This window comes from Triticum urartu, chromosome 1A (genome assembly GCF_056163025.1).
Source record: "Triticum urartu cultivar PI428250 chromosome 1A, HENAU_Tu73, whole genome shotgun sequence".
Classification (NCBI taxonomy): Eukaryota; Viridiplantae; Streptophyta; class Magnoliopsida; order Poales; family Poaceae; genus Triticum; species Triticum urartu.
Genome location: NC_141873.1, coordinates 495,020,739 through 495,043,065, shown reverse-complemented (window position 1 = coordinate 495,043,065; position 22,327 = coordinate 495,020,739). Strand labels below are relative to the sequence as shown.

Below are 22,327 nucleotides of genomic sequence, written 5' to 3'. Positions count from 1 at the left end.
CGAGAGCCAGACCGCGCTCAAGTCCAACCTCCTCAATGCGTCCGACAGTGCCACAGCAGACCTGATGAAGCTTGATCTACTTTGTGCTCAGTTGACTTGTAATGTAGTCTAGTTGCACACACATTGATATTTAGTTGGCTTGTAATGTAGTCTAGTTGCACACACATTAATATTTAATTGGCAGGACTATTGGCACACACATATGCTCAGTTGACGCGGCAATATAGTCTAATTGCACACACATTGATGTTTAGTTGCCAAAAGGCCTATTGGCACACACATATGCTCATTTGGCGCGGCATGTAGTCTAGTTACACACATATTGATGTTTAGTTGGGAGGAAGACTAGTTCGTCGAAACATCCACATGTGGGATCTACTTTTGAAAAGCACGGCGCGAGGGTTTTCAACAGAGAAAACAGATCTGAATTTTAACAGGCGAATTGAACGTTGTGCCTTTTTAAATTTTTTAAATCACAAAAAAATGCAAACAAACACATGCACATGCATATACATGCCAATGAGGAGATGCATATGCTGGCATTTAATACGTAGCAGAAAAAAACTGCTAGATGACTATTCTAATTAAAGAGGGAGACAAAAAATTACGTAAAGTGATGGGCCGCTCGTTAAGCTTCCCAGACGACCGTGCGCTGGCTAGACACATCCAACTTTTTTTTGTGCTCAACCTCTTCTTTTGCTGGGGTGCTCGGACTCTTCCACATGGGAGTAGTTGCATGTCGTAATTGCAATACCAAGCGTACTAGAAGAATGCCCGTGCGTTGCAACGGGGTTATATTAACTTTAAGAATTTAATATCAATTATGTTAATATTACATTTAATATTCTCATACATATTAAGTGACATTGACGACTTTTTTTACCATCAAATTATCTCACACACACCCTCTTCCTCACTCTCTCTCTCTCTCCCTCTCTCTAACACACACATATTCATCTTATTGGGTACGGGACCATAATCCATCTATTTCACACGCACACGCGCTAGTCCATAACAATATGGATTATGTGTATTATATTTGCCACCATAACTGAGAGAATTAACTTCATGTAATCGGCCAGCCTCAGCTCCATGACAAACAATACATCTGAATTCTCAGCGTTATTTTTATCTAACATTGCCGAGAGGTAAACGACGGTGATTGTTTCCTTTATTTGGAGATTGATTACCATCCGTGAGTTAAGCTGGGTACTAGAATCTGATTGTGATACGTGAATTGATTGTTGACTTGTACATTTGGTTTTGGTATTTGAGGATTGTTGCCTATCCCTTCGCTCGCCCCGCTGTCGCGCCCCTGCCTTGCGCCGCCTCCAGTCGTGGCCATCTTCTGCCGGCCGCCCCCTCAGCCACGCCGGCCGCATCTCTGCCCTCCACCGTCGGCCGCTCGCCTCGCCTGTTGCGTGCTGTTTCCTGCTGCTATGCGCTGCTCTACCGTTGGTACGCTGCTGCGTCATGCCCTCGACACCGCCGTGGACAAATATGGCGGAGGGATTGTTAATGGAGTACGAGAAGGAGGTGGCGGAGAAGGTGTGGAGAGGCAGGAGGTCTGGGGTGGTGTCACCTGGCTGTGGTGGAGATGTTTATGCGAGAAGGAGCCGGAGTGAAAGGAGAGGTCACAATTGGAAAGAATCGTAAAAAAACATAACCCGGGAGATCTCATTTCAAAAAATGCTAATGTCGATGGAGGGGTGATTTTCTTCAATAGGTGGAAAGCATAAGAAATATTGGTTGTTATCAAGGAAAGGTAAAAATTTAGGAAAGTTAGGATTTTTAACTGATTTCTATACAAATGGGGTTTTATTGTTTCGTAACGTGATATCAGTACCTGCCTGTTTGTGACGTGTCTGATTAGGAAAGTTTGCAAATATTAAGAAACTATTTATTGGGAGGAAAGTTGTGACGTGTCTGTTATTTGTTTCCTAAAACAAATTTCACTAATAAGAGAAATCGATTGATTTAGATTAGTTAGAAAAGTTAGATTAAAATGTATTATTTGTTTGCTGAAAATCTGTTATTTGTTTCCTAAGACAAATTAAACCAACAAAAGGAATCGATTGATTTGTATAATTTAAGGAAGTTAGATCCGTGATTTGTTATATGTTAAGAAAGTTCTGGTTGTAATAAAGAGTGGAGAGAAAAATAAATCAATGGACCAGAATGGGAGGGGGTGGTGGGAGGAGAGACGGAAAAAAATCAGCGAATATAAACCACGGAGACTATTCACCAACTCGTCTATTAAAAGTAAAGATATATGACTATCTCGTACACTTTTTTCCGATGAAAAGGCATATGAGTCTGCCGTACATGAGTTTAACTATTTCTACATGACGTGTTAAACTTTTTTTTCTTCATGGAGACGTGTCAAACTGTTTGTATGCTTTTTTTTTGTATGTTACGCTACATCTTTTAAATTTTAGCCCTCAATATCTAAAATTAACGCCTCAGATAATTTAATCTGTGTGGATGAACGTAATAGCTTCTTCGTCTTTTTTTAAGGGAAGCTTCTTTGTCTTCTATCTTAATTATATAATAGATTTTGTAAACCAATCTGTGGTTGGATGGTTAGAGTGACTATGGTATCCCTAACCCACCAAGGTTCAAATTCTGTTACTCACATTTATTCCTGGGTTTATTTCAGAATTTTCGGCGATGCGCATTCAGTGGGACATGCATTGGACATGCCCTTACTAGTCCAAAAAATGGCTACAAAACATTCAGGAAATCTAGGTAGCGCTCCCTTTGTTTCGAATTTTCTGTCGCCAGGAGACATTTAAATTAGCACAGCGTCCATTTTACATCCACACCCTATATTTAGGGGGTAGTATGCCAGTAGGTACTTGCATGAACTGTATATCTATAAAGTTTTTGCCAGAAAACTACATTCAAACTTAGGTGAGCACACAATACCGAGTCATGTAGATTTTGTACCATAATCTCGTAAAGAACGAAAAGAATATATTTCATAGAGCTAGGAGAGCATATATAGCTGTTTTATCGATATCAAGTTGAGCAGTTCGAACTGACAAAGAAAACTGATGTTTGGATTTTAGCACCTAAACGTGCATTTTGGATTGGGATGTATTGATTGCGAAAACTCAAATGAATAGGCGATCTATCAATCTTATCGACATGCATCCCAACTACAGGTCTACAACAAACATATATGTTTCGTTGGCGAAGACAGACAAAGGGAAAGTAGCTAGTGCGTATGTATCCACCAAATTAGAGCATAGCCAGTATAGTTGTACATACGAATCTTTTCACATGCACAGACTAATTATTCATGACGGCATACCTGAGGCGGCATCAAAAACTCACCGTTGATGAAGAGTTTGGAGTGCTGGATCTCCTGCACCAGTGGGTCCCTCCAAAACAACTCTCTTTCTGGACCCATCCCTAATCTTCACCCTTCAAAATTGAGGTATTTGAAATTGAGCTACAATTGGGCTCATTCCGGCTACTCTACAGAAATTTCCATCCAATTCTTTCTTGGGAAATGCTTTTCTATGTGGCTTTCCTGTGGAACCACGTCCGGAAACTATTGGAATATTAGGCAAAATTATGATTAATTTCAATAAATAATTCATGACAAGAATAGAAAAATACCATGCAATAATGTTGGCCATGTTTTGGCAAACTTTTGTAGGACGGAGGATCGCACTTTCATTTGGATTGTCTCCGGTCCTTGTAATATCCCTAAACTGTGTAGGGAAGAGTTTCTTTGCTCTTGAGTAATACATACTCCTTTACCCACCCCACCCCCCCCCCCCCCCCACCCCTCCCAAGAAAAAGTCTCACTTCTGCTGACGGGCCGGACTACCTTCTCCTTCTCCGAATGCACCATCTCCCTCGACACAAAGACTCTTGGCAAAGGGTCACAAACCTATCCTGATTGCAGGAGGGGCATTATTGTTGATTTTGATTGTCATCTGGTTGACATGCATCTTCAAGAGACTGAAAGACCAAGATCCAGACTCAGCTTCATCTTCATCCAGAGGTTTCTCCAAAGGAAAGGGTGTTTTTTACTACGTTTTAAAAAAAATGACTATGAAAGGAAAGGGTGTTGCGGGTGGAAGAGCAGAAAAATATATAATATACATTTACATCACAAATACACTAGCAATGGCGGATCTATGCATTAAGATGAGGGGGTCAATGCCCCCAAGCTTTGAATGAATTTATGAAAAAATAATATGGGAGAGCTTAGATGAGAATTGGTTCATCCAGATCACCCGAGGCGACAGACAATAGATCTGATACTGATAGTGTCGCTCTGCCTACCTGCAAACTAAGCTGATAGCCATTTGTTTTACTGAATCTTCTCCGATGGTTTCTGATCATTCTTACTAGCAGTAAATTTGTTTCCTATTGGTTTATCTTCTCGGTGGTAGCTCTGCTGATAATTTGTAGGGTGTTGTGTTGTGTCTCTTTAGAGTATGGAGTATAGTTGATACTAGAAGGGTTTGGTGCACTTTGTTGCGCCGTTGGTGTGTTGGGTTTTCATAATTTTTCTATTCCCACTGATTCAAAATATAAGGTGTATTAATTTTTTGAAAAGTCAAACCTCTTTAAGTTTGACCAAATTTGTAGAGAAATATATAAATATCCATAATATCAAATTGATATCATTAGATTCATCATGAAATGAATTTACATATTTTATTTATTTAGTATTGTGGATGTCAATGTTTTTGGTTGTCGATTGTTTTGAAAAATCGTTTATTGAGTCAAAATCATGAACTAAATCTAAAATTGAATACCTCAATTAAACGGGGGAGTTCCTAGAAATTATAATGGATTAAAAGAAGGACACCGATAATTCCCGAACATTCGAGATTTAACCATGGCAAATAGAACGATTTTTTTGGGTAATTTATATTTTTTGACCATGGCGAGTTTAGTTGGTAAGCATGCCCATTTTGTCCTCGGTTTATTTTTTGTGAGGACATTGTTGTGCTTGCCAACTAAACTTGACATCTTCACGTTAACTAAAATTGTCATAAAAATGTTCAATTTCCATGGTCAAATCCCGAACATTCAGGATTTATCATTTGTAAATATAATTGAACGAGAAAGCTCCTTGAGAAAAAATATATTGGCCTGGTCAAAATCAGGTGAGCTAATGCTAAACTAGAGACCTCAATTGACTATGACAACTCCAAAATTAGGGAACGTAGTGGATTAGGCTAGTCATGGTGGGAGTAGCTTAGCTATAACATAGCACATTTCAAGATAAATTTACTTATGTGGCATGCATTTAATAAGGAAATATGTGTTTAGAGTAACATAAGAGCATGGTTGATAATAGAGCCAAGGGTCGGCTATAAGAATTTGCCACATCATCTAGAGCCAACCTCATAGTCGGCATGTACAATAGTAAGTTTTAAACATGTACTACTTTATTAGTAGTTGGCTCACCTTACAACCTCATAAAGCGTCTTGGGGCTCGTGTTGCAGATGGCTATTAATCAATAGTCCGTTTCTCTTCTCTCTCCTCCAACTAAGTAAAGATAAAATATTCTAATTCTTATAGTCTGCTTATGTCACCTTATTATACTTGGTCTAATATGTTACTGTAACATAGCGCTTTTCAAGAAAATATGAGTCTATAAACTACTAAATGAAGCCATCTATAACACTACCACTATGTTACTTTGCACTATGAAGATAGTAACTTATACTAGTGTCATGCATATGCATGCCACTAGCATAAGTTACTCCCCACTATGACCAGCCTTGAAAGACTCGAACACAAGAGCTCCTAGAGAGAAAAAAATATTGACCCTGTGAAAATCGGGTGACCCAATTTCAAATCGGAGACCTTGATTGACCATGAGAGCTCTAAAATTAAGGAGCATAGTGTATTTATAGATTTTTCATTAGAGAATGGTTGATGCTGATTCACTGAATTTGCAATCTGATCTGTCACTTGCATGTTACTGATATTTTACTGTTACTGATATTTTCTCCAACTGAAACATGCTTGGTTCAGTTATACTAGTATATATCCCTGGGGTTGATTATTTAGGCAGAAAGAAAGAGCATCTGGTGGCAGTTGCTGATATTGCAAGTCAAGTCAAGTTGCCGCTTCCCGCAAAAAAAAAAAGTCAAGTTGCCGCTGCCTTTGTTGACGGAGGCGGTCTCCGGAACCAAAACGTTGGTTTCTACACCGACGCGCTCAACGGATCCGGTACGGGTCAAACGGTGGCGTTGCATGCAAGCGCTTGCTTTGGTCAAAACAGAGAAAAAGTTGACCTACCCCAACGACGGCAACGTTTTACGTCAGTCAGAATATCGTTACCCAATCCAAGTTACAACCTGCCAGCCTATCTCCTGCTCCTTGTGCTTAGATTGGTGAAGAGAACGAGAGATGTACGTCTCAGAGTGGTGCTTTTGATTCTACTGGATGGAATGGACGTATACTTTTCACCTTGGAGGTCGATCGCACGGGCAAATCCTGCTGTCCACTTGTCCCACATATGCCATCCACAGAAAAGAGCCCAAATGGCGTTGGTGGACATCCACTAAAATTAAGTGGCTTACGTGGATAATCCATCAAAGCCCACATTGCCAGCGGCCGACCTGTTAATTGTTTCTGTTGAGTATAATGTTTATTAGGAAAGACGAGATAGATTAGGATTTGTTCTGGTTTATCTTGTACTTCAAGTAGATGATTGTACTTCTATATATATACTCACGAGATTCAAGCAATACAATGAACTATTCCATCAAATCCCCCCCCCCCCTTCCAATCCTCTCTCTGCTCCATGGCGCCGCCGTGTTTCTCGAATGGGCCAAGGAATGAAAGGGCGGTGGGGAAATGTGTCTGAAATGAAATTCTACTTTGCCAAAGTTCTAGTAAATGGGTCACACGATTTGATTTGGCAAGTGGGTGATTCTGCACTAGCCCATAGGCTCATGCAATTTTCATGGCATAACATTGTGGCCAGAAGTAAAATGCTAGTTGGTCTAGGAAGTTGGAGGCGCCTATCCAGACTCTGAGACTGATGTCGTGCTAGGAGTAGATGGATTGCCATCACTCTTCCTACCGTGATTGTGTGTGCTATGATGTAAGCGGTGTACGGTATCTCGTGACAGGGATGTCGGGGCAATGGCTCCGGATGGCGGTCTGCATCATTGCTCTTCGGCGGGCATCATTGCGATGGTGATGACTCTCCTCTCGGGTTGTGTGGGCAATGGAAGGTGTTGCGGCGGGTACCTTGGACGTGCCCTCTCTCTTTGAGGGGCGGCGTCCTGGTCCGGATCTGGGGATCTGACATCATCGCGCTCCTCTTGGTTGCCTCATGGTGGCACGGGCGAGTTGTTAAGCGAAAGCTCCGTGCCTTGGCACAAATGACAACGACATCTGTGGGTGTCGCGCTCCTGCAAAGCCCCCCCATGTATGGACCGCTCGGCGGACCGATATAGTCTCGCGTTGGATGACACGACACGTTCAGACAACGCAGCTGCCAGCCGGATGTATGCGGACGGTTTGAAAGTCGATGTTGGAGATGCCCTTACATACAAACTTAACTACACAAATCGAGCACATTTAAGGCTAGCTTAGTGAAGCCATTCTCTCTCTTTTTTTACGGAAAGGGGTTACTCCTACCCCGTTTTTATTAAAAACGAGGCAACAACATCCAACAAGTGAAGCCATTCTTATTCTTTTTGAGAAGAAAAATAAAAGTACCGTTTGCCAAGAGATTGTGGTAGGCCGACTTTCTTTTACCAAAAATATGACAATTTCTGCTAACCCAGAGACAATGCGATTGTTTTGTGCAAATAACTCTTATATTTTTCATCAAGTCTGGGTTGCTACAACGAGTGTCAGGTGGTAAATAACTCTTCTCCTTTTGCGAGGGTAAATAACTCTTATATACTCGACCCACGGAAGTTGCATTCTGTACTTTTGTGACATCCTATTTATTTTTGTTACCGGACGAACAGATCCAGTTAGCAATCTCAGGGCATCTCCAGCCGTTGGCCCTCCCAGAACGCATAAAAATCGCCCCTTGGGGGTGAGCCGGCAATACAATCGGCGCTGGGGACGGTTTTGCGTCCAGTCGTCGCCCCCAGCTCGTCCTCAGGCGCCGAAATTAGCCCACTTTGCAGCCTAATTTCGACGAATAAAGGGCCCATATGGACGAGAATAGGCCCATATTCGGCGTGGTTTCGCCGTGTCTCGGTGTTCAATTATCAACATAATTATTTCTTATCACATATTTCATCACAGAAAAATCAAATACTTCAACAAAATAGTACAACAACAAATAGTTCAATACAAATTATATAGTTCAACAAATAAAAACTCGTATTTCATCACACGGCGTCCCCCTTGAGCCTCCATAGGTGCTCAATCAGATCTTTCTGCAGTTGATGATGCACCTGTGGGTCTCGGATCTCCTGACGCATACTGAGATAGGCAGTCCAAGTTACCGGTAGATTGTGATCAACTTCGGTTAGAGGCCCCTGCCTGTAGTATGGTTCAGTGTCAAACACTGGGTCTTCTTGCTCGCTCTCGATGATCATGTTGTGCAAGATGACACAGCAAGTCATAATCTCCCACATTTGATCTTTGGACCAGGTCTGAGCGGGGTACCGAACAACAGCGAATCGAGATTGGAGCACACCAAATGCCCGCTCGACATCCTTCCTGCAAGCCTCCTGAACTTTCGCAAACCAGGCGTTCTTGCCTCCTGCCGCAGGGTTTGAGATCATCTTCACAAATGTCGACTATCTCGGATAGATGCCATCTGCTAGGTAGTACCCCTTGTTGTATTGGTGCCCATTGATCTCGAAGTTCACCGAAGGAGAATGGCCCTCAACGAGCTTGGCAAAAACAGGAGAGCACTGCAGCACGTTGATGTCATTGTGAGTTCCTGGCATACCAAAAAAGGAGTGCCAAATCCAGAGGTCCTGTGTGGCTACCGCCTCAAGCACCACACTGCAACCGCCTTTGGCGCCTTTGTACATCCCCTGCCAACCAAATGGGCAATTCTTCCATTTTCAATGCATGCAGTCGATGCTTCCAAGCATCTCAGGAAATCCTCTTGTTGCATTCTGGGCTAGGATCCGAGCAGTGTCTTTCCGCATTGGGTGTTCTCAAGTATTGTGGCCCAAACACTGCCATCACTGCCCGACAGAACTTGTAGAAACACTCTATGCTGGTGGACTCGGCCATGCGCCCATAGTCGTCGAGTGAATCACTGGGAGCTCCATATGCAAGCATCCTCATCGTTGTCGTGCACTTCTGGATGGAGGTGAATCCAAGAGCGCCAGTGCAATTCATCTTACACTTGAAGTAGTTGTCGAACTCCCGGATGGAATTCACAATCCTGAGGAAGAGCTTTCGGCTCATCCGATAACGACGCCGAAATGTTTTCTCGCCATGAAGTGGAGCATTGGTGAAGTAGTCGGAGTAGAGCATGCAGTAGCCTTCGAGACGATGTCGGTTCTTTGCTTTCACCCGCCCCGGCGCCGAGCCACCTCGCCGCGGCTTTTCATTGCTCGCCAGCAGCTGGGCGAGGGCGGCGAGCACCATGAGATGCTCTTCTTCCTGGACGTCGGCCGCGACTTCCTCCTCCAGCAGCGCGGCGAGCTCTTCCTCGTCATCCGAGTCCATCGCCGAGTCAGGCAAAACGCCGAACACCTTGCGCTCGGTGGGCGTGTACCCGCCGCTAAACCGCGCCTCCGCGGCCGAAAACGCCCAGCTGCTGTGGGAGGGGCTGCCGCGGCGAAGCGCTGCTATTTTCCGGCAGGGAATGGCTATCTAGCGGAGTAGGGCGGCGGCCGTCACCGGGATATAGCTAGTGGTGGCCGAGGGCGCGGGGGGTGCAAGGCGAGTCGGGGGAAGAAAACCTTGACTTTTCCCCTGTCGGTGTGGGCCAGGCGTGCTTTTCCCTAGCGCCGGAGCCCCCAACTGCTCCCCAGCGCGCCGGGTTCGGCCTGTGACCGTCGGGCGGAAAAAAGGTTCAAACCGATGATTTTCGCGTCCTGGGGACGCGACTGAGCTGTTTTTTCAAGGCCGGCACCAAAAAAGTGGCCTGAAAGGCCTGTTAAGAGCGCGGCTAAAAATGCCCTCATACCTCGAAATTGATATATGCAGTCATACTTTGTGACGTCCCATCATACATCGCCACGAAAACGGCGAGGAACCTTGTCACCAATTATTGCCACCACTACTGTGGCGAAGTGTTCAAAAAAAAGGAAGAGAAAGACACTCTGACGTAGAGCATGAGGGCAACAAACGTTTGGGCTATTGGAAATTGGAATTTGTCTAACTCCATAAAAAAAACTCTTTCGCGTATCGGAAACGAATACTTTCTCTGTCCGAAAATACTTGTTTTAAAAATGATTGTATCTAGATTTATTTTAGTTATAGATACATCTGTTTTATTTATTTTTAAGACAAATATTTCCAGACAGAGGGAGTATTAGATTCCTCTGCCTGACTCTTCTGACAATTAGTAATTTCGGGAGCGAAAATAATAAAAAGACCGGGGAACGTTCCAAGCGCGGACCGGCCGGGCCGATTATAAATACCGGCCACGGACCCGGCGCCCGGTTTCAAACCAAACCCGTCGCGCACGACACCACGCCACAAAGCGAGGGGCGGACCCGGAGCAAAAAAGACCACCAAAGGCAGGCGTCCTCCGTCCCTCTGTCCTCGCCGTCCCCAACCTCTCGCTGCAAAAGGTGTGGAAACCTTCGCCCCCCTCCCCCCCGCCCAGCCTCTTTCGCGTGATTCTCCCTGCCCGGTCGCAGATCGGCGCGGGTAAGCCCCGCCCCGCCCCCTCCCGATCCGGATCCGTCCCCGCCGCCGCGCCGCCATGTTTCTGTAGAGTTTTTCGTTCGTTCCGGTGCTGGTTGGTGCCGCCCACCGGTAGATCTGCGCTTTGGTCCGGGTTGGCGCGTCGCCGCCGCGGTGGGTTCGTGGTTCGATGGTGGTTTTGTCAGCCGGGAGTCCGATTTGGTGCGCGGCCCCTTGGGGTGATTTGATTCGATTGTGTTCGATCTCTCGGGAGCGTGTTTGGTCGTCGCCGTCGCCGCTAGGTTGTTACTTGTTAGGTTATTCACGTTCTTGGCGATGCGCACGTAAAATTATTTGGTGTTGTATAGGCAAGATTATTCGCTTGTTTGTCGCATGCTTACATATGAGTATATTATCTGAGAATTACGAGGATCAGTCGTCCAGTCTCGTGTATTCATGTGAGGTTCGAGGTTTATATGATCTCCGAGATGCCCGAATCGATGCGGGGATTCGACAGCAGTGGCAATTGTGTACTAGTGAGCTACTATTTCTTTTCTCACAAGCTGGGCTTTGTAGTTGCTGTTTACTTTGATCCCTTGTTACCCTTATTACTGAACACATGAGTGCATGGGCCATGGGAGTTTGAAACATTGATATGTTCCTGTGCCGGGCTGAGCTGCTGATTCCTACTTCTGATAGGTTTTCGATGGATTGTTTAGCTTCCTGAGTAGAATGTTTGAGTTATATTTTCACAGCTATGAGGCTGTGTCATCATCATGGAGTAGCTTTGAGGTCATAGCATGGCTGCAGCAATTTCATTCCTCAGTATGTTGTAACTAGAACAGCTTTTCTCTCTCCTTCTAGGTTGCTTGTCATGGCATCAAAGCGCATCCTCAAGGAACTCAAGGACCTGCAGAAGGACCCGCCCACATCATGCAGTGCAGGTTTGAATTTGACTTGTTTCCATTGGAGATCTACGCCATATAACACTATCTTCGTTCACACCTTTTTGTTCCCTGCTTTATCCTGGCATGCCATCTCATGGACTCTATTTCTTGTTTGTAAATTGTTTAGGTCCTGCTGGTGAGGACATGTTTCATTGGCAAGCAACAATTATGGGACCCCCTGACAGTCCCTATGCCGGCGGTGTTTTCTTAGTGAACATTCATTTCCCTCCGGATTACCCCTTCAAGCCACCAAAGGTATAGGACTTAGAAGCATCCTCGTATTTGTAAACCCTCATTATGTGTGCTCTGCCTGCTTTCATAGTCCTTGATATTGTAATCTGGAAATTTATCTGTTATTTCCACCCTGCTCATCCAGGGAGTTACACTCCCGCCTAGATAGAACAACAATGGTTCTATTTTCTTAGTCAATTAATCTCGCTGGTTCACCTGCCCTTTTATAGAGTAGAAATCCTAATAATAGAATATTAACTGCGACACATAAACAATAGGAGATATCAATCTCAATCTCTGATCTCTAGAATATAACTTGCTTACGAAGGAAACAGCTAATTAATCTTTATCTGCTGCCATATTTGCCTTCTTTGTGACTCTTTTGGGCCTGTCATGCCCATAACACTTATGATCACCTTTTTGCGTAGAGGGGTCGTAACATGTACTCCCTCCGTTCGAAATTACTTGTCTTGGAAATGGATGTATCTAGAACTAAAATACGTCTAGATACATCAGTTTCTGCGACAAGTAATTCCGAACGGAGGGAGTACTCCTGATGGGCGCTGTGTGCACTTTCCTGTTAATGCTTTTCTCAATGTCCACTCATGGTATTATAACTATCAGTGTGGCCCTTTTATGGATCGCCATAAAATCATCTTTTGGTTATATATATAGTTAACATGGATGTGGTCTTTCAAAGTTGCAACACTGTTAGTAATTTGGTATATAGGATTGTCCTGTTCATAATTTGGTTTACAGGATTGTCCTGTTTGTGTCTTTCGTCCAGTTTATTTTATCTTAAAGTAAACACAATCACTTTTCAGTTTTCATGAGGTGGGATAGACATGCTATAATGGCATGGATGATGTTGTTTATGACAGCACTATTATGATCTTGTTGCTGTTGCTAACATATATAGCATATGGTAGACAACACCTGATATTATTTTGTTTCGTCTCAATCTTCCTTCTTGACTAAAATCCACATTGAAGAACTTAGTAGGACCATGTGGTGTTTGGATGCATCATTTGTTGCTATTTGTACATTGCTAAGTGCAGTATTCTAATGTTTAGGTGTCGATATTCCTCCCTACAATGCATTTTAATCCATGGTTGTGCCATTTTAATTGGTATGTTCTCTTTTTAGGTATCTTTTAAGACAAAGGTCTTCCATCCTAATATCAACAGCAATGGAAGCATATGCCTTGATATTCTTAAGGAGCAGTGGAGCCCTGCTTTGACGATCTCCAAGGTCATCCTCGTCTCCATCCTCATTTTCTATTTGCACACATAACTCTCTATATGCTTACTAAAAATACAAGTCACTTGTAGAAGTCTGCTCCAGTACCACTATTTTTTGCATTACTTGTTTGCTACATGCTATCCCTGCCATATCCTTGTGAAAATCTGCAATATTTAGGGACACTTTTGTTGTTTAACATGTGAGACTGATAAGTTGTTCATAAGCCAAAAGGAGTGCATGTTTGTTCAGTTTTGCACTTTCCCAGAAACCACCATCATAAACCGCTTGCTGTCCATTATTGATCTGTTGCATGTTTTGATGTTGTACAGGTCTTGCTCTCTATCTGCTCCCTGCTGACCGATCCCAACCCGGATGATCCCCTTGTTCCCGAGATTGCCCACATGTACAAGACGGACCGGTCAAAGTACGAGACGACAGCCCGCAGCTGGACGCAGAAGTACGCCATGGGTTGAAGAAGACCTGCATCGTGGACAACTGAAATGTCGCTTCAAGAAAAATATTTATGGGCCATTGTTTCTTCGATTTGTTGGTGTGTGTAATCCGATCCTCAAGGATTGTAAATTGCATTCGGCGTCGGCCCTATCATCAATTGCCACTAGTATCGGCAGACATGCATGCCTATCAGCCTATTCACCTATGCTTGTTGGGTTAACCTTCATCGGTGTTGGTGTTATTTGGTAAATGTTCATTAAAACATGTTTGCTTCATTACCTTGTCCAGATTTATCTTCTTTTGGTTTTTGGTCATGTTTCGATATGTATGTATGTTCAGTTTTGTTGTTGTTCGCAGCTAAAGCATCAAGGGTAGTTGCAACTTGCAATATACCAGAAGCTCGCTGCAAAACGTGTTGGCTCTGCATATTTGCTTTGCCCTAAGTCAAACTTTCTAAACTTTGACCATTCATTCAATGATGAATCTAATGTTACTAGCATTGATTAGATATTGTAGGTGTCAGTAATTTTTTAAAAGTTTACTAGCTTTAATTCAAGACAAATGCAAAGTCTTTTTAGAGATTTCAATATGGACTACAATATGGAGCAAAGTGAGTGAATCTACACTCTAAACTATGTTTATATACATCCGTATGTAGTCAATATTAAAATCTTTATAAAGACTTATATTTAGGAATGAAACAGAGTAGCATGTGAAGACGACAGGTTTGCTGAGAAATCGCAAGCAGCGCGGTGCGTGCGCCTTTATTTTTAGATGTTTTGAGTGCTTAAAGGTAGGTGTTTGAAAAATAAATCGGCTTATGCTTAATCACCAGTGCTTAATAAGTGGAAAACGGGTTATGAAAAATCATATACAAACTCAAGCCGGCAAATAAGAGTGTCAAGGCGCAGCAGCAAACCAGCAGAGCCAGGAGGGCCACCGCCACCCGAAATACTGTGCTCTGCCGCCACCGCTGACCGGCGCCAGCACCGCCGTGTGCCTTACCTTGTCACGTCCTGGCGCTGTGCTGTGCTGTGCTGCGCCGGCAGAACGGCCATGCACGTCGCCGCCGTCCAGTTTGGTCCATTTCGCAGGCCTAAAACGACAGCACAGCAGGCACCTTCCTCCACAGTTCACACCAAACTAATTTTGGACGTGGGAGGGGGTCGGTCGCCTCTTTTCTTTCTCGGCCTCCCTCTCCCGCGCGCGCGCGCGCGTACGTCTTCCCTTCCCAGAACCCCGTTCCCAGCCGCTCCCTCCCTCGGCCTATTTGCAGATCCCCTGTCACCACGCCCTCCGGTTTCGACGGTTTGAGCTGCTGCTATTAACGGCTAGGGCCGTTCCGCCCCGGCGCCACCCGCCTCTCTCCGAGCCCCCGCCGCCCGCCGGGGTGGGCTTGCCGTGGACGACGGCCGGCAGGCATCCAACGCGGGGAAATCTCAATCTTCGGTTGGATCCCCCATCGTCAGGAGGCGGAACGTAGGCTTCTTGGTCCTGCCAAGGTATGCATGGATTGATGGATATGTGCATTTCATTCTGCTCTCAGCAATGTAGTAATAAGCAGGCTGCATGCATGGCTGCCGAAAGCTATTTGCCGGTTCCATATCATGGCATTTCTTTTTAATCTACAATATACATCTAAGCAATGTGGTAACCGTATGTTTTTTCTAGGATTAGTAGGTCAACAAAAGTTCATTTCTTTGGCGTTCAAACGGTCATATTGTTGTTGGAGGTCTCCTCCAATTTAATGAATGTATCTCCTTTGGATGAAAAAATTGACACCCTAGGATTGTCTGAAGCTGTAGCACGCGGATTCAGGCAAATATGTTGAGCAAAATTCGCTATCGTCGAAACAAACTTCTCAGTTCTATTGGATTTGCTGTGGTTGTGACTTGCGGACATCAAATCTGTTTCAATTTCTATCTAAAACAAACAGCACGTTTTTAGCTGGTCTCTTCTTGTTCATATTTCTGCAGTCTCTGGCCATTGTTTGGAAGAATTGAAGTGCCATTCACCATTTGTATGTACACCCTCTGTTCCTAAATATAAGAAGTTTTGACACTTCAATTTAAACTGTCAAAACGTCTTATATTCAAGAACAGAGGTACTCCCTTAGTGATCTAAACTCTCTTATATTTCTTTACAGAGGTAGTAGTACATATTTATATTCACCATTTCGCCATCTAGAGCTAGCTATGTTAATCATATTTGATATATTTGGTATCATGTTATCTTTTATTCAGTCAAATAGTGAAATCAGCACTGAAAATATACCTCTTTTTCCTCCTCGTGTACCAGAGTCCAGGAGTCCGGACATCCTGACGGATTTGCTCGAACCAATGGGATGCTGCGGCAGCGTGAGTAGTTTTTACTCACATACATCTCATTTACAACTGGCAACTTTGATAACTGAATCGTGCACTAGCATCTGTATTGTAAGGAAGCCGTTTATCGAGTTATACATTAGTAAATCGAGTTCTTTGGTTATGCTTCCCTTTGCAGAACCCTGTAGATGAGGAGGAACACCTAGACTACAGCTCTGGGAATGTGACTCTTATAACTGATCTAAAGAGTTGGGAGAAGAAATTGGAAGATGCAACTGACGCCAATAAAACAGTAAGTAGCCTACAACCTAACTCATACTCTGGACACAAGGATATATAGGTGCATGCAATTTCCAATTTCGAATCCCTTCAACTGTATTGATTAACCACGTTGGCATTTTTCAACTGCACAGCTTGTTGTAAAATTCAGCGCGGTATGGTGTGGCCCGTGTAGGATCGCTGCTCCTGCATACTCCGAACTCTCTTTGAAGCATTCCGATCTTGTTTTCGTGTCCGTGGACGTAGACGAACTACCGGTACACAAATGTTCCGCCAATTCATTGCTACTTTACCTTTGAGCGAATGCCCAAACTAAATGTCATTTCGATATATACTTTTTGTCAGGAACTGGTCACGCAATTCGACGTACGTGCCACGCCGACATTCATCTTCTTGAGAGATAACAAGGAGATCGACAAGCTGGTGGGGGGGAACCAGGTCGATCTTCAGCAGAAGTTCGAACCATACTGCCGGCCAGGCGACGAAGTCATGAGTAAACAGTCTTTCGAGGACAAAACCTGATGTTCCTGCCTGCCAGTCGATAGAGCTTCAGGACGAGCACGGCCTCCATTGGCTGGGAGCATCAGCAAGGGCCTGCTCGGCGGCATACGTAGGTTCGAGAAACTGACCAGCAGAAGTAGGATTTCTTGGTAGCGTCCACACTCGATCAGCAGTAAATTAAGTTAGCCCAGCATCTGTAACTTTGCGCCACACACGCTGTCCATATGAACTCGCACAAAAACGATGTACTGATTGATTGATACCAGCCAGATGCCTTGAGATCTCATGAAATCATGACTGTACAACAAAATTGCCAATGCCATTGGTGATCTTGCGTCTCACTCATGTCAGGACTCAGGACAGAATTTATCATCTATATAGAAACTATATGCAGGGGTTTGGTCGCTTGTTCAATGAAGCCAGACGTATCAATTATTTGGTGAGCTGCAGCTTTGACAGGACGGCGGCGGCCCGATCACCGCCGAGCAGGAAATAGGGGTGCCGGAGCGCGGCGGCGGCGGAGAGGCGTCCCTTCTCCCGCTGCGCGATGAGCTTGGTGGCCAGGTCCCAGCCCCTGCCGGAGTCGAGGTCCAGGATCTGCAGGTCGGGTCTCCGGCGCGTGGTCTCCCGCCACCTGTTGAGGTCGTAGCCGGCGGCCTTGAGCTCGGAGTTGAAGTTCTTGAGGCCGGAGGGGGACCTGAGGGCCGGCGTGGCCATCTGCATGAGCACGATCCCGGCCGAGTACATGTCGAAGAGGTCGGGGCTGTTGAGCTGCCAGAGGATCGGGGAGAGGATGGCGGCGATGGGCTCGGCGGGCGGCGTGGGGGTCTCCTCGGGGAGCACGTAGAGCTCGGGCGGGCAGTAGTCCGGGTCGAGCAGGGTGCGGTCGGGCAAGTAGTTCTTGCCGATGCGCAGGTCGGTGGCGGCGCCGAAGTCGATGAGCTTGACCTGGCCCCGGCGGGTGACGACGAGGTTGGAGGGCTTGATGTCGCGGTGGACGATGCCGGTGTCGTGGATGCGGCGGAGCGACGTGACGAGCTGCCGCATCACCTGCTTCACCACCAGCGCGGCGCGGGTGAGCGGGTCCACGCCCCGCAGCGCGCGCCCGAACATGAGCGGCTCCAGGTTCGCCGGGAAGCCCCGGTCCGTCACGTAGTTGCCCAGCGTCCGGTCGCCCTGCACGGAGGAAGAAGTTCAAGTGTCAGAGCGCGCGCGTTTGGAGTTTATTGGCCATTGCCGGCGTAAGCAAGCATCCAATGTACGCTTTATCATTCAATAAATAAGGTGCTATTCGATACATAGCACAACGGGCCTATTAGCTCAGCTGGTTAGAGCGTCGTGCTAATAACGCGAAGGTCACAGGTTCGAGACCTGTATGGGCCAAGTTTTTCATTTTTGACAGAAATCATTCTTTTCCTATTTGAATTTTCTTTCTATGGAGAATCTTCTGTACTTGGATAACTAAGACTCACAGAGCTATACCCTATTTTCAACCATGTATTTTTCTTAAGGCAATCCTTCCATCCGTTTTAACACACATACCTCATCAAAATTCCGTTGTGGGAAAAAAAGGCTTGCATATTCCCCAACTCTCTTCTGGTGCCTCCTTGTAGTTGCTTCGACGAGGCGGCGACGGATTGTGTAACTCGGTGATATCTCTCTGCTACTTCGTGCTCTATCAGCCTCGATGATATCTCTCTGCTACTTCGTGCTCTATCAGCGACTCAGCGTGCTTTAGTCTAAAAGGTGGTTGATGGCGGCACTGTGTTGGTCCATGAGGAATGGTGAACACAACCAGCACTACGGGGCCTGTGGACTTAGGGGGTTGCCTAGTAGGGGTGGTCGTCGGTGGGGCTTGGGTGAACATGTCGTCTCCGGTTCCGTGCACCGGCCGACACCTTTCGACAGAAATCATTTTTGTATGGGCCAAGTTTTTCATTTTTGACAGAAATCATTCTTTTCCTATTTGAATTTTCTTTCTATGGAGAATCTTCTGTACTTGGATAACTAAGACTCACAGAGCTATACCCTATTTTCAACCATGTATTTTTCTTAAGGCAATCCTTCCATCCGTTTTAACACACATACCTCATCAAAATTCCGTTGTGGGAAAAAAAGGCTTGCATATTCCCCAACTCTCTTCTGGTGCCTCCTTGTAGTTGCTTCGACGAGGCGGCGACGGATTGTGTAACTCGGTGATATCTCTCTGCTACTTCGTGCTCTATCAGCCTCGATGATATCTCTCTGCTACTTCGTGCTCTATCAGCGACTCAGCGTGCTTTAGTCTAAAAGGTGGTTGATGGCGGCACTGTGTTGGTCCATGAGGAATGGTGAACACAACCAGCACTACGGGGCCTGTGGACTTAGGGGGTTGCCTAGTAGGGGTGGTCGTCGGTGGGGCTTGGGTGAACATGTCGTCTCCGGTTCCGTGCACCGGCCGACACCTTTCGAAGCACTTTCACGTCCTTTGTATGGGTTGTAGTGGTACGATTGCGACTCATGGAAGGGTGATTCGGGCAACATGAGGTTGAGGGATGTCCGAGAGAAATTCTTGTTCTGGTCTTGGTTGAAACCAGCGACGACAATGCGTGTGAAGTCCCTAGAATATCTTGAAAGCTTTGATGTGGGTTTGTGCTCCTCTCCTCGTCCGACGACCTTGACTCTTAAGGAAAACCTATGATTCACTAGATCTGGTGACACATGCATTTTTGCATCTTTCCCCTCCTCGGGGACATCATCGCCGGATGATAGTTTTTTTATGAGGTGGGTGCCGGGAGGTGCTGGGATCTGCTTGGTAGCAGGGCTTCGATTTCGCTACGGTTTTCCGACGTGTTCAATTGGTTCTTCAGTGTTTCGTTGTGTCGCCATGGAGTCAGAACTGCGGTGGCGGCGATGGCGTTGCAATCGTTGTTCATTGTGTGCGTGTGTGGGTGGGTGGGTGGGGGGGGGGGGCTCGATTGCTGCAAGCCCATCGAATTTATATGTGGGACCAATTGTTGGCATGGAATCGCATGGCTTTTGTGCATTTACTGTGGATTGCTCCATTGGTGGTAGTCTTTGTTTTTTATCATTGTTTTTGTTTTTGAGATAGCTCACCTTGCCATTCGTGGTAGTCTACCATGAAGTCGAAGTCGCTAGTTAGGGCAATATATGTAACGGCAATGGCCCTGTCTACCTTGATGGATATTCTTCTTCTTCTTCATCTTAGCAGTGTCTGTTTGTGGTAGTCAGGTCGGCTAGTGGGTGCAATGTGCGTAGTCCTGCTCCGAGACATGGATACAGTAACATATCACTTGGCAAACTATAATCTTTTTTTTTTCTGGGCAAACTATAATCGTGCAGAGTGTAGCACTGTAGTCCAACAATATTGGAATAAAACTCCCCATTTTCCCTTTTAAAAAAATATTTTGCATTATTTATGAAGAAGCATACCTCAAACTTCCAGACGAGCCACTTGCCGCCCTTGACGAACTCCGACTTGGTCTTGTCGGCGACGAAGCTCCCCATGAAATCCGCGCACGACTCCGGCGCCGCCCTCGCCACCCGGTAGTTGAACCACTCCTCGTAGTCGCCGCACTCCTTGGCTCCAACCGTCCCCACTTTTATCTGCAAAATCAAAACACGCACCGCCGGTCCACCCATCAGATTCGTCGCCATTTTTGCTTGCAACCCCGGCGGAGCCGATCGAGCTAGCGTCGCTTCCAATCCACCCTCACCTTCTTGAGTATGACCTTCTCCTTGTACCGGTCGTCGAGCTGGAGCTTGGTCTTGGCCCTGCCGGCCCTCTCCTCGACGGCGGGGCCGCCCCTGGGCACCACGGCGCCGGAGAATACCACCCCGAACGACCCCTCCCCGATGCGCTCGCCCACCACGAAGTCGCTCATCTTGAGGCTCCGCCGCCCCAGCAGCGTGTCCAGCGCCTGCTGCAGCGGCGCCAACACGTACGTGTCCACCGCGCCGCTCAGCACCCCGGGCCGCGCCGTCAGGTACAGCCACGTCACCGCCACCACCCCGAACAGCGCCCACCGCTCCGCCTCGTTCATCCCCGCCGTCAGCTCCTCCATCCGGGACAGCGCGTCGTCCGCCACGCGCACCGCCGGGCTGGACGCGTTCAGGTTCAGCGCGGAGAGGAGCTCGTCCGGGATGGCGTCCACGGCCGCGCCCACGCCGTCCGTCGCCGAGTCCGGCAAGCTCGTCAGGACCCCTTCCGGGACGACGAGGGCCGCGTTGGCATTGGCCGATTCGCCGGCCAGAGGCGAGCTCAGGAGCCCGTCCGGGACAGCCGCGCCAATGGATGACGCGTCGCTGGCGGCCGGGTCGGACGAGTCCGCCTGCAGCGACCTCTTGAGCTCGGTGAAAAGGTCACCCCAGCCATCGGTGCCCGTGTCGCTGACCACGGTCGCCACCACCGGGTCGGGCCTTACCAGGTTCAGATTCAGCGCGCCGGTGAGGAGCTCGTCCCCCGCGCCGCCGTCGGTGGGCGCGGCACCGCACCTGGTCAGCCGGTGCCTGGCGCCGTGCGGGTGGAGCAGCGCATGGTACTTGTTGGCAAAGGTGGGCGGGGGCAGGAGGGAGGAGGAGGCCATGGAGAGGATGGCGCGCCTCTCATGGGAGGAGGTGGAGGCGCGCGTGTTTGAGAGGTGGAGGTGAGCAGGCTGAGGTGAGCCGAGCTGCGGCTGCGGAATGTGCTACGTGGCGGGCAGGGGCTTGCAGCCACGCACGCGGATGGGATAACGATGGGCCGAGCGAGAAAACAATGGGCCAGCGAGTTATATCGGGCTTTGGCCCGAGGCCGATTCTCCATCCCCTTTCGAGCTTTTTTTTTCGAGAGCAGGCAAACCTCCCCTTGCGCGGAAGAAGATACGTGGGGACACTCGCTATTTGAACTAGATGATGTCCCGCACGTTGTTGCGGGATTATTTTGCAATATTTTTCTAAGATATTAATAATTTTATGAAAATAAGAATATTCGGAGAAATAATATGTGAGCTAAATCTAAAAATACATATGGTTTATTGTGTTTGATTATTGTATTTTTGTAAAATATTTATTAAATATATCATGCATGTTTGCATGTTGAAGTCAACCTTTTCCTATGACTCATTGAATGTTGAAGTGGGTCTTTTCTAATGCATGTTGCTTGATGAGGTGGCATGCTTGCATGTTGAGAGAAATAGGTTAGTGGGGGCTAGCTATTTAGATATAGAAGATGTGCATGGCCAGATGTGTATGGGCTTTGGGGGACGAAGAAGTTTCGGAGCATGTGCTGTCAAACCGGTCTGAAGATGCTCGTGTATAGCTATTTTGGTTGTTTGAAACACTTGGGCCTCCTTTGATTTGGAGGAATTTCATAGGAATTCTAGAGGATAGAATTTTTATAGGATTTTTTTCTTTAGAGCCTTTGGTTCATAGGAATGGATTCTTATTTCTATATAGGATTGGTTCCTATCCTTCATATTTCATAGGAAAATAAAAATGAGCCTAGACTCAATGGAAAAATTCCTTTGGTGTCAACCAAATGACATCTTGTTTCTTATTCCTACTCATAGGATTTGAGATACATGTCATCTCATTTC

The 22,327-nt window shown here is 46.4% G+C and overlaps 3 protein-coding genes and 1 non-coding gene across 5 annotated transcripts; 3 read left to right on the top strand and 1 right to left on the bottom strand.

The window, feature by feature from the left end:
• Positions 1-10,594: 10,594 nt before the first annotated feature.
• Positions 10,595-13,922, top strand: LOC125521707 (ubiquitin-conjugating enzyme E2-17 kDa-like). 2 transcript variants are annotated; one of them, XM_048686778.2, is made up of 5 exons: positions 10,595-10,719; positions 11,639-11,718; positions 11,849-11,976; positions 13,099-13,203; positions 13,524-13,922. In XM_048686778.2, the coding sequence occupies exons 2-5, from the start codon at positions 11,649-11,651 to the stop codon at positions 13,665-13,667; spliced, it is 447 nt and encodes a 148-aa protein (XP_048542735.1). In that variant the 5' UTR covers positions 10,595-10,719; positions 11,639-11,648; the 3' UTR covers positions 13,668-13,922. The 2 variants fall into 2 exon arrangements, with proteins under 2 accessions (XP_048542735.1, XP_048542727.1); XM_048686770.2 differs by having other exon boundaries at positions 10,669-10,798.
• A 157-nt stretch (positions 13,923-14,079) lies between these two features.
• LOC125521692 (thioredoxin H5-like) lies at positions 14,080-17,165 on the top strand. Its single transcript, XM_048686758.2, has 5 exons — positions 14,080-15,149; positions 15,946-16,004; positions 16,150-16,263; positions 16,385-16,507; positions 16,596-17,165. The coding sequence occupies exons 2-5, from the start codon at positions 15,987-15,989 to the stop codon at positions 16,770-16,772; spliced, it is 432 nt and encodes a 143-aa protein (XP_048542715.1). The 5' UTR covers positions 14,080-15,149; positions 15,946-15,986; the 3' UTR covers positions 16,773-17,165.
• Positions 16,977-21,431, bottom strand: STN8 (Protein kinase superfamily protein). Its single transcript, XM_048687479.2, has 3 exons — positions 20,468-21,431; positions 20,184-20,357; positions 16,977-17,927 (listed from the first exon to the last, which is right to left on the bottom strand). The coding sequence occupies exons 1-3, from the start codon at positions 21,335-21,337 to the stop codon at positions 17,184-17,186; spliced, it is 1,788 nt and encodes a 595-aa protein (XP_048543436.2). The 5' UTR covers positions 21,338-21,431; the 3' UTR covers positions 16,977-17,183.
• Positions 18,061-18,134, top strand: TRNAI-AAU (transfer RNA isoleucine (anticodon AAU)). The gene has a single exon. It is a non-coding gene; the product is annotated as a tRNA-Ile (tRNA).
• Positions 21,432-22,327: the final 896 nt, after the last annotated feature.

What these genes read in the sequence shown, in the direction of transcription:
- LOC125521707 (XM_048686778.2), top strand. Translation starts at nt 11,649, where the DNA reads ATGGCATCAAAGCGCATCCTCAAGGAACTCAAGGACCTGCAGAAGGAC. An exon ending in GCCCACATCATGCAGTGCAG is followed by an intron (nt 11,719 to 11,848) that starts GTTTGAATTTGA and finishes TAAATTGTTTAG; the next exon opens with GTCCTGCTGGTGAGGACATG. An exon ending in ACCCCTTCAAGCCACCAAAG is followed by an intron (nt 11,977 to 13,098) that starts GTATAGGACTTA and finishes TTCTCTTTTTAG; the next exon opens with GTATCTTTTAAGACAAAGGT.
- LOC125521692 (XM_048686758.2), top strand. An exon ending in CAACTGACGCCAATAAAACA is followed by an intron (nt 16,264 to 16,384) that starts GTAAGTAGCCTA and finishes TCAACTGCACAG; the next exon opens with CTTGTTGTAAAATTCAGCGC. An exon ending in TGGACGTAGACGAACTACCG is followed by an intron (nt 16,508 to 16,595) that starts GTACACAAATGT and finishes ACTTTTTGTCAG; the next exon opens with GAACTGGTCACGCAATTCGA.
- STN8 (XM_048687479.2), bottom strand. Translation starts at nt 21,337, where the DNA reads ATGGCCTCCTCCTCCCTCCTGCCCCCGCCCACCTTTGCCAACAAGTAC. An exon ending in AGAAGGTCATACTCAAGAAG is followed by an intron (nt 20,358 to 20,467) that starts GTGAGGGTGGAT and finishes TTGATTTTGCAG; the next exon opens with ATAAAAGTGGGGACGGTTGG. An exon ending in GGCTCGTCTGGAAGTTTGAG is followed by an intron (nt 17,928 to 20,183) that starts GTATGCTTCTTC and finishes TCCTCCGTGCAG; the next exon opens with GGCGACCGGACGCTGGGCAA.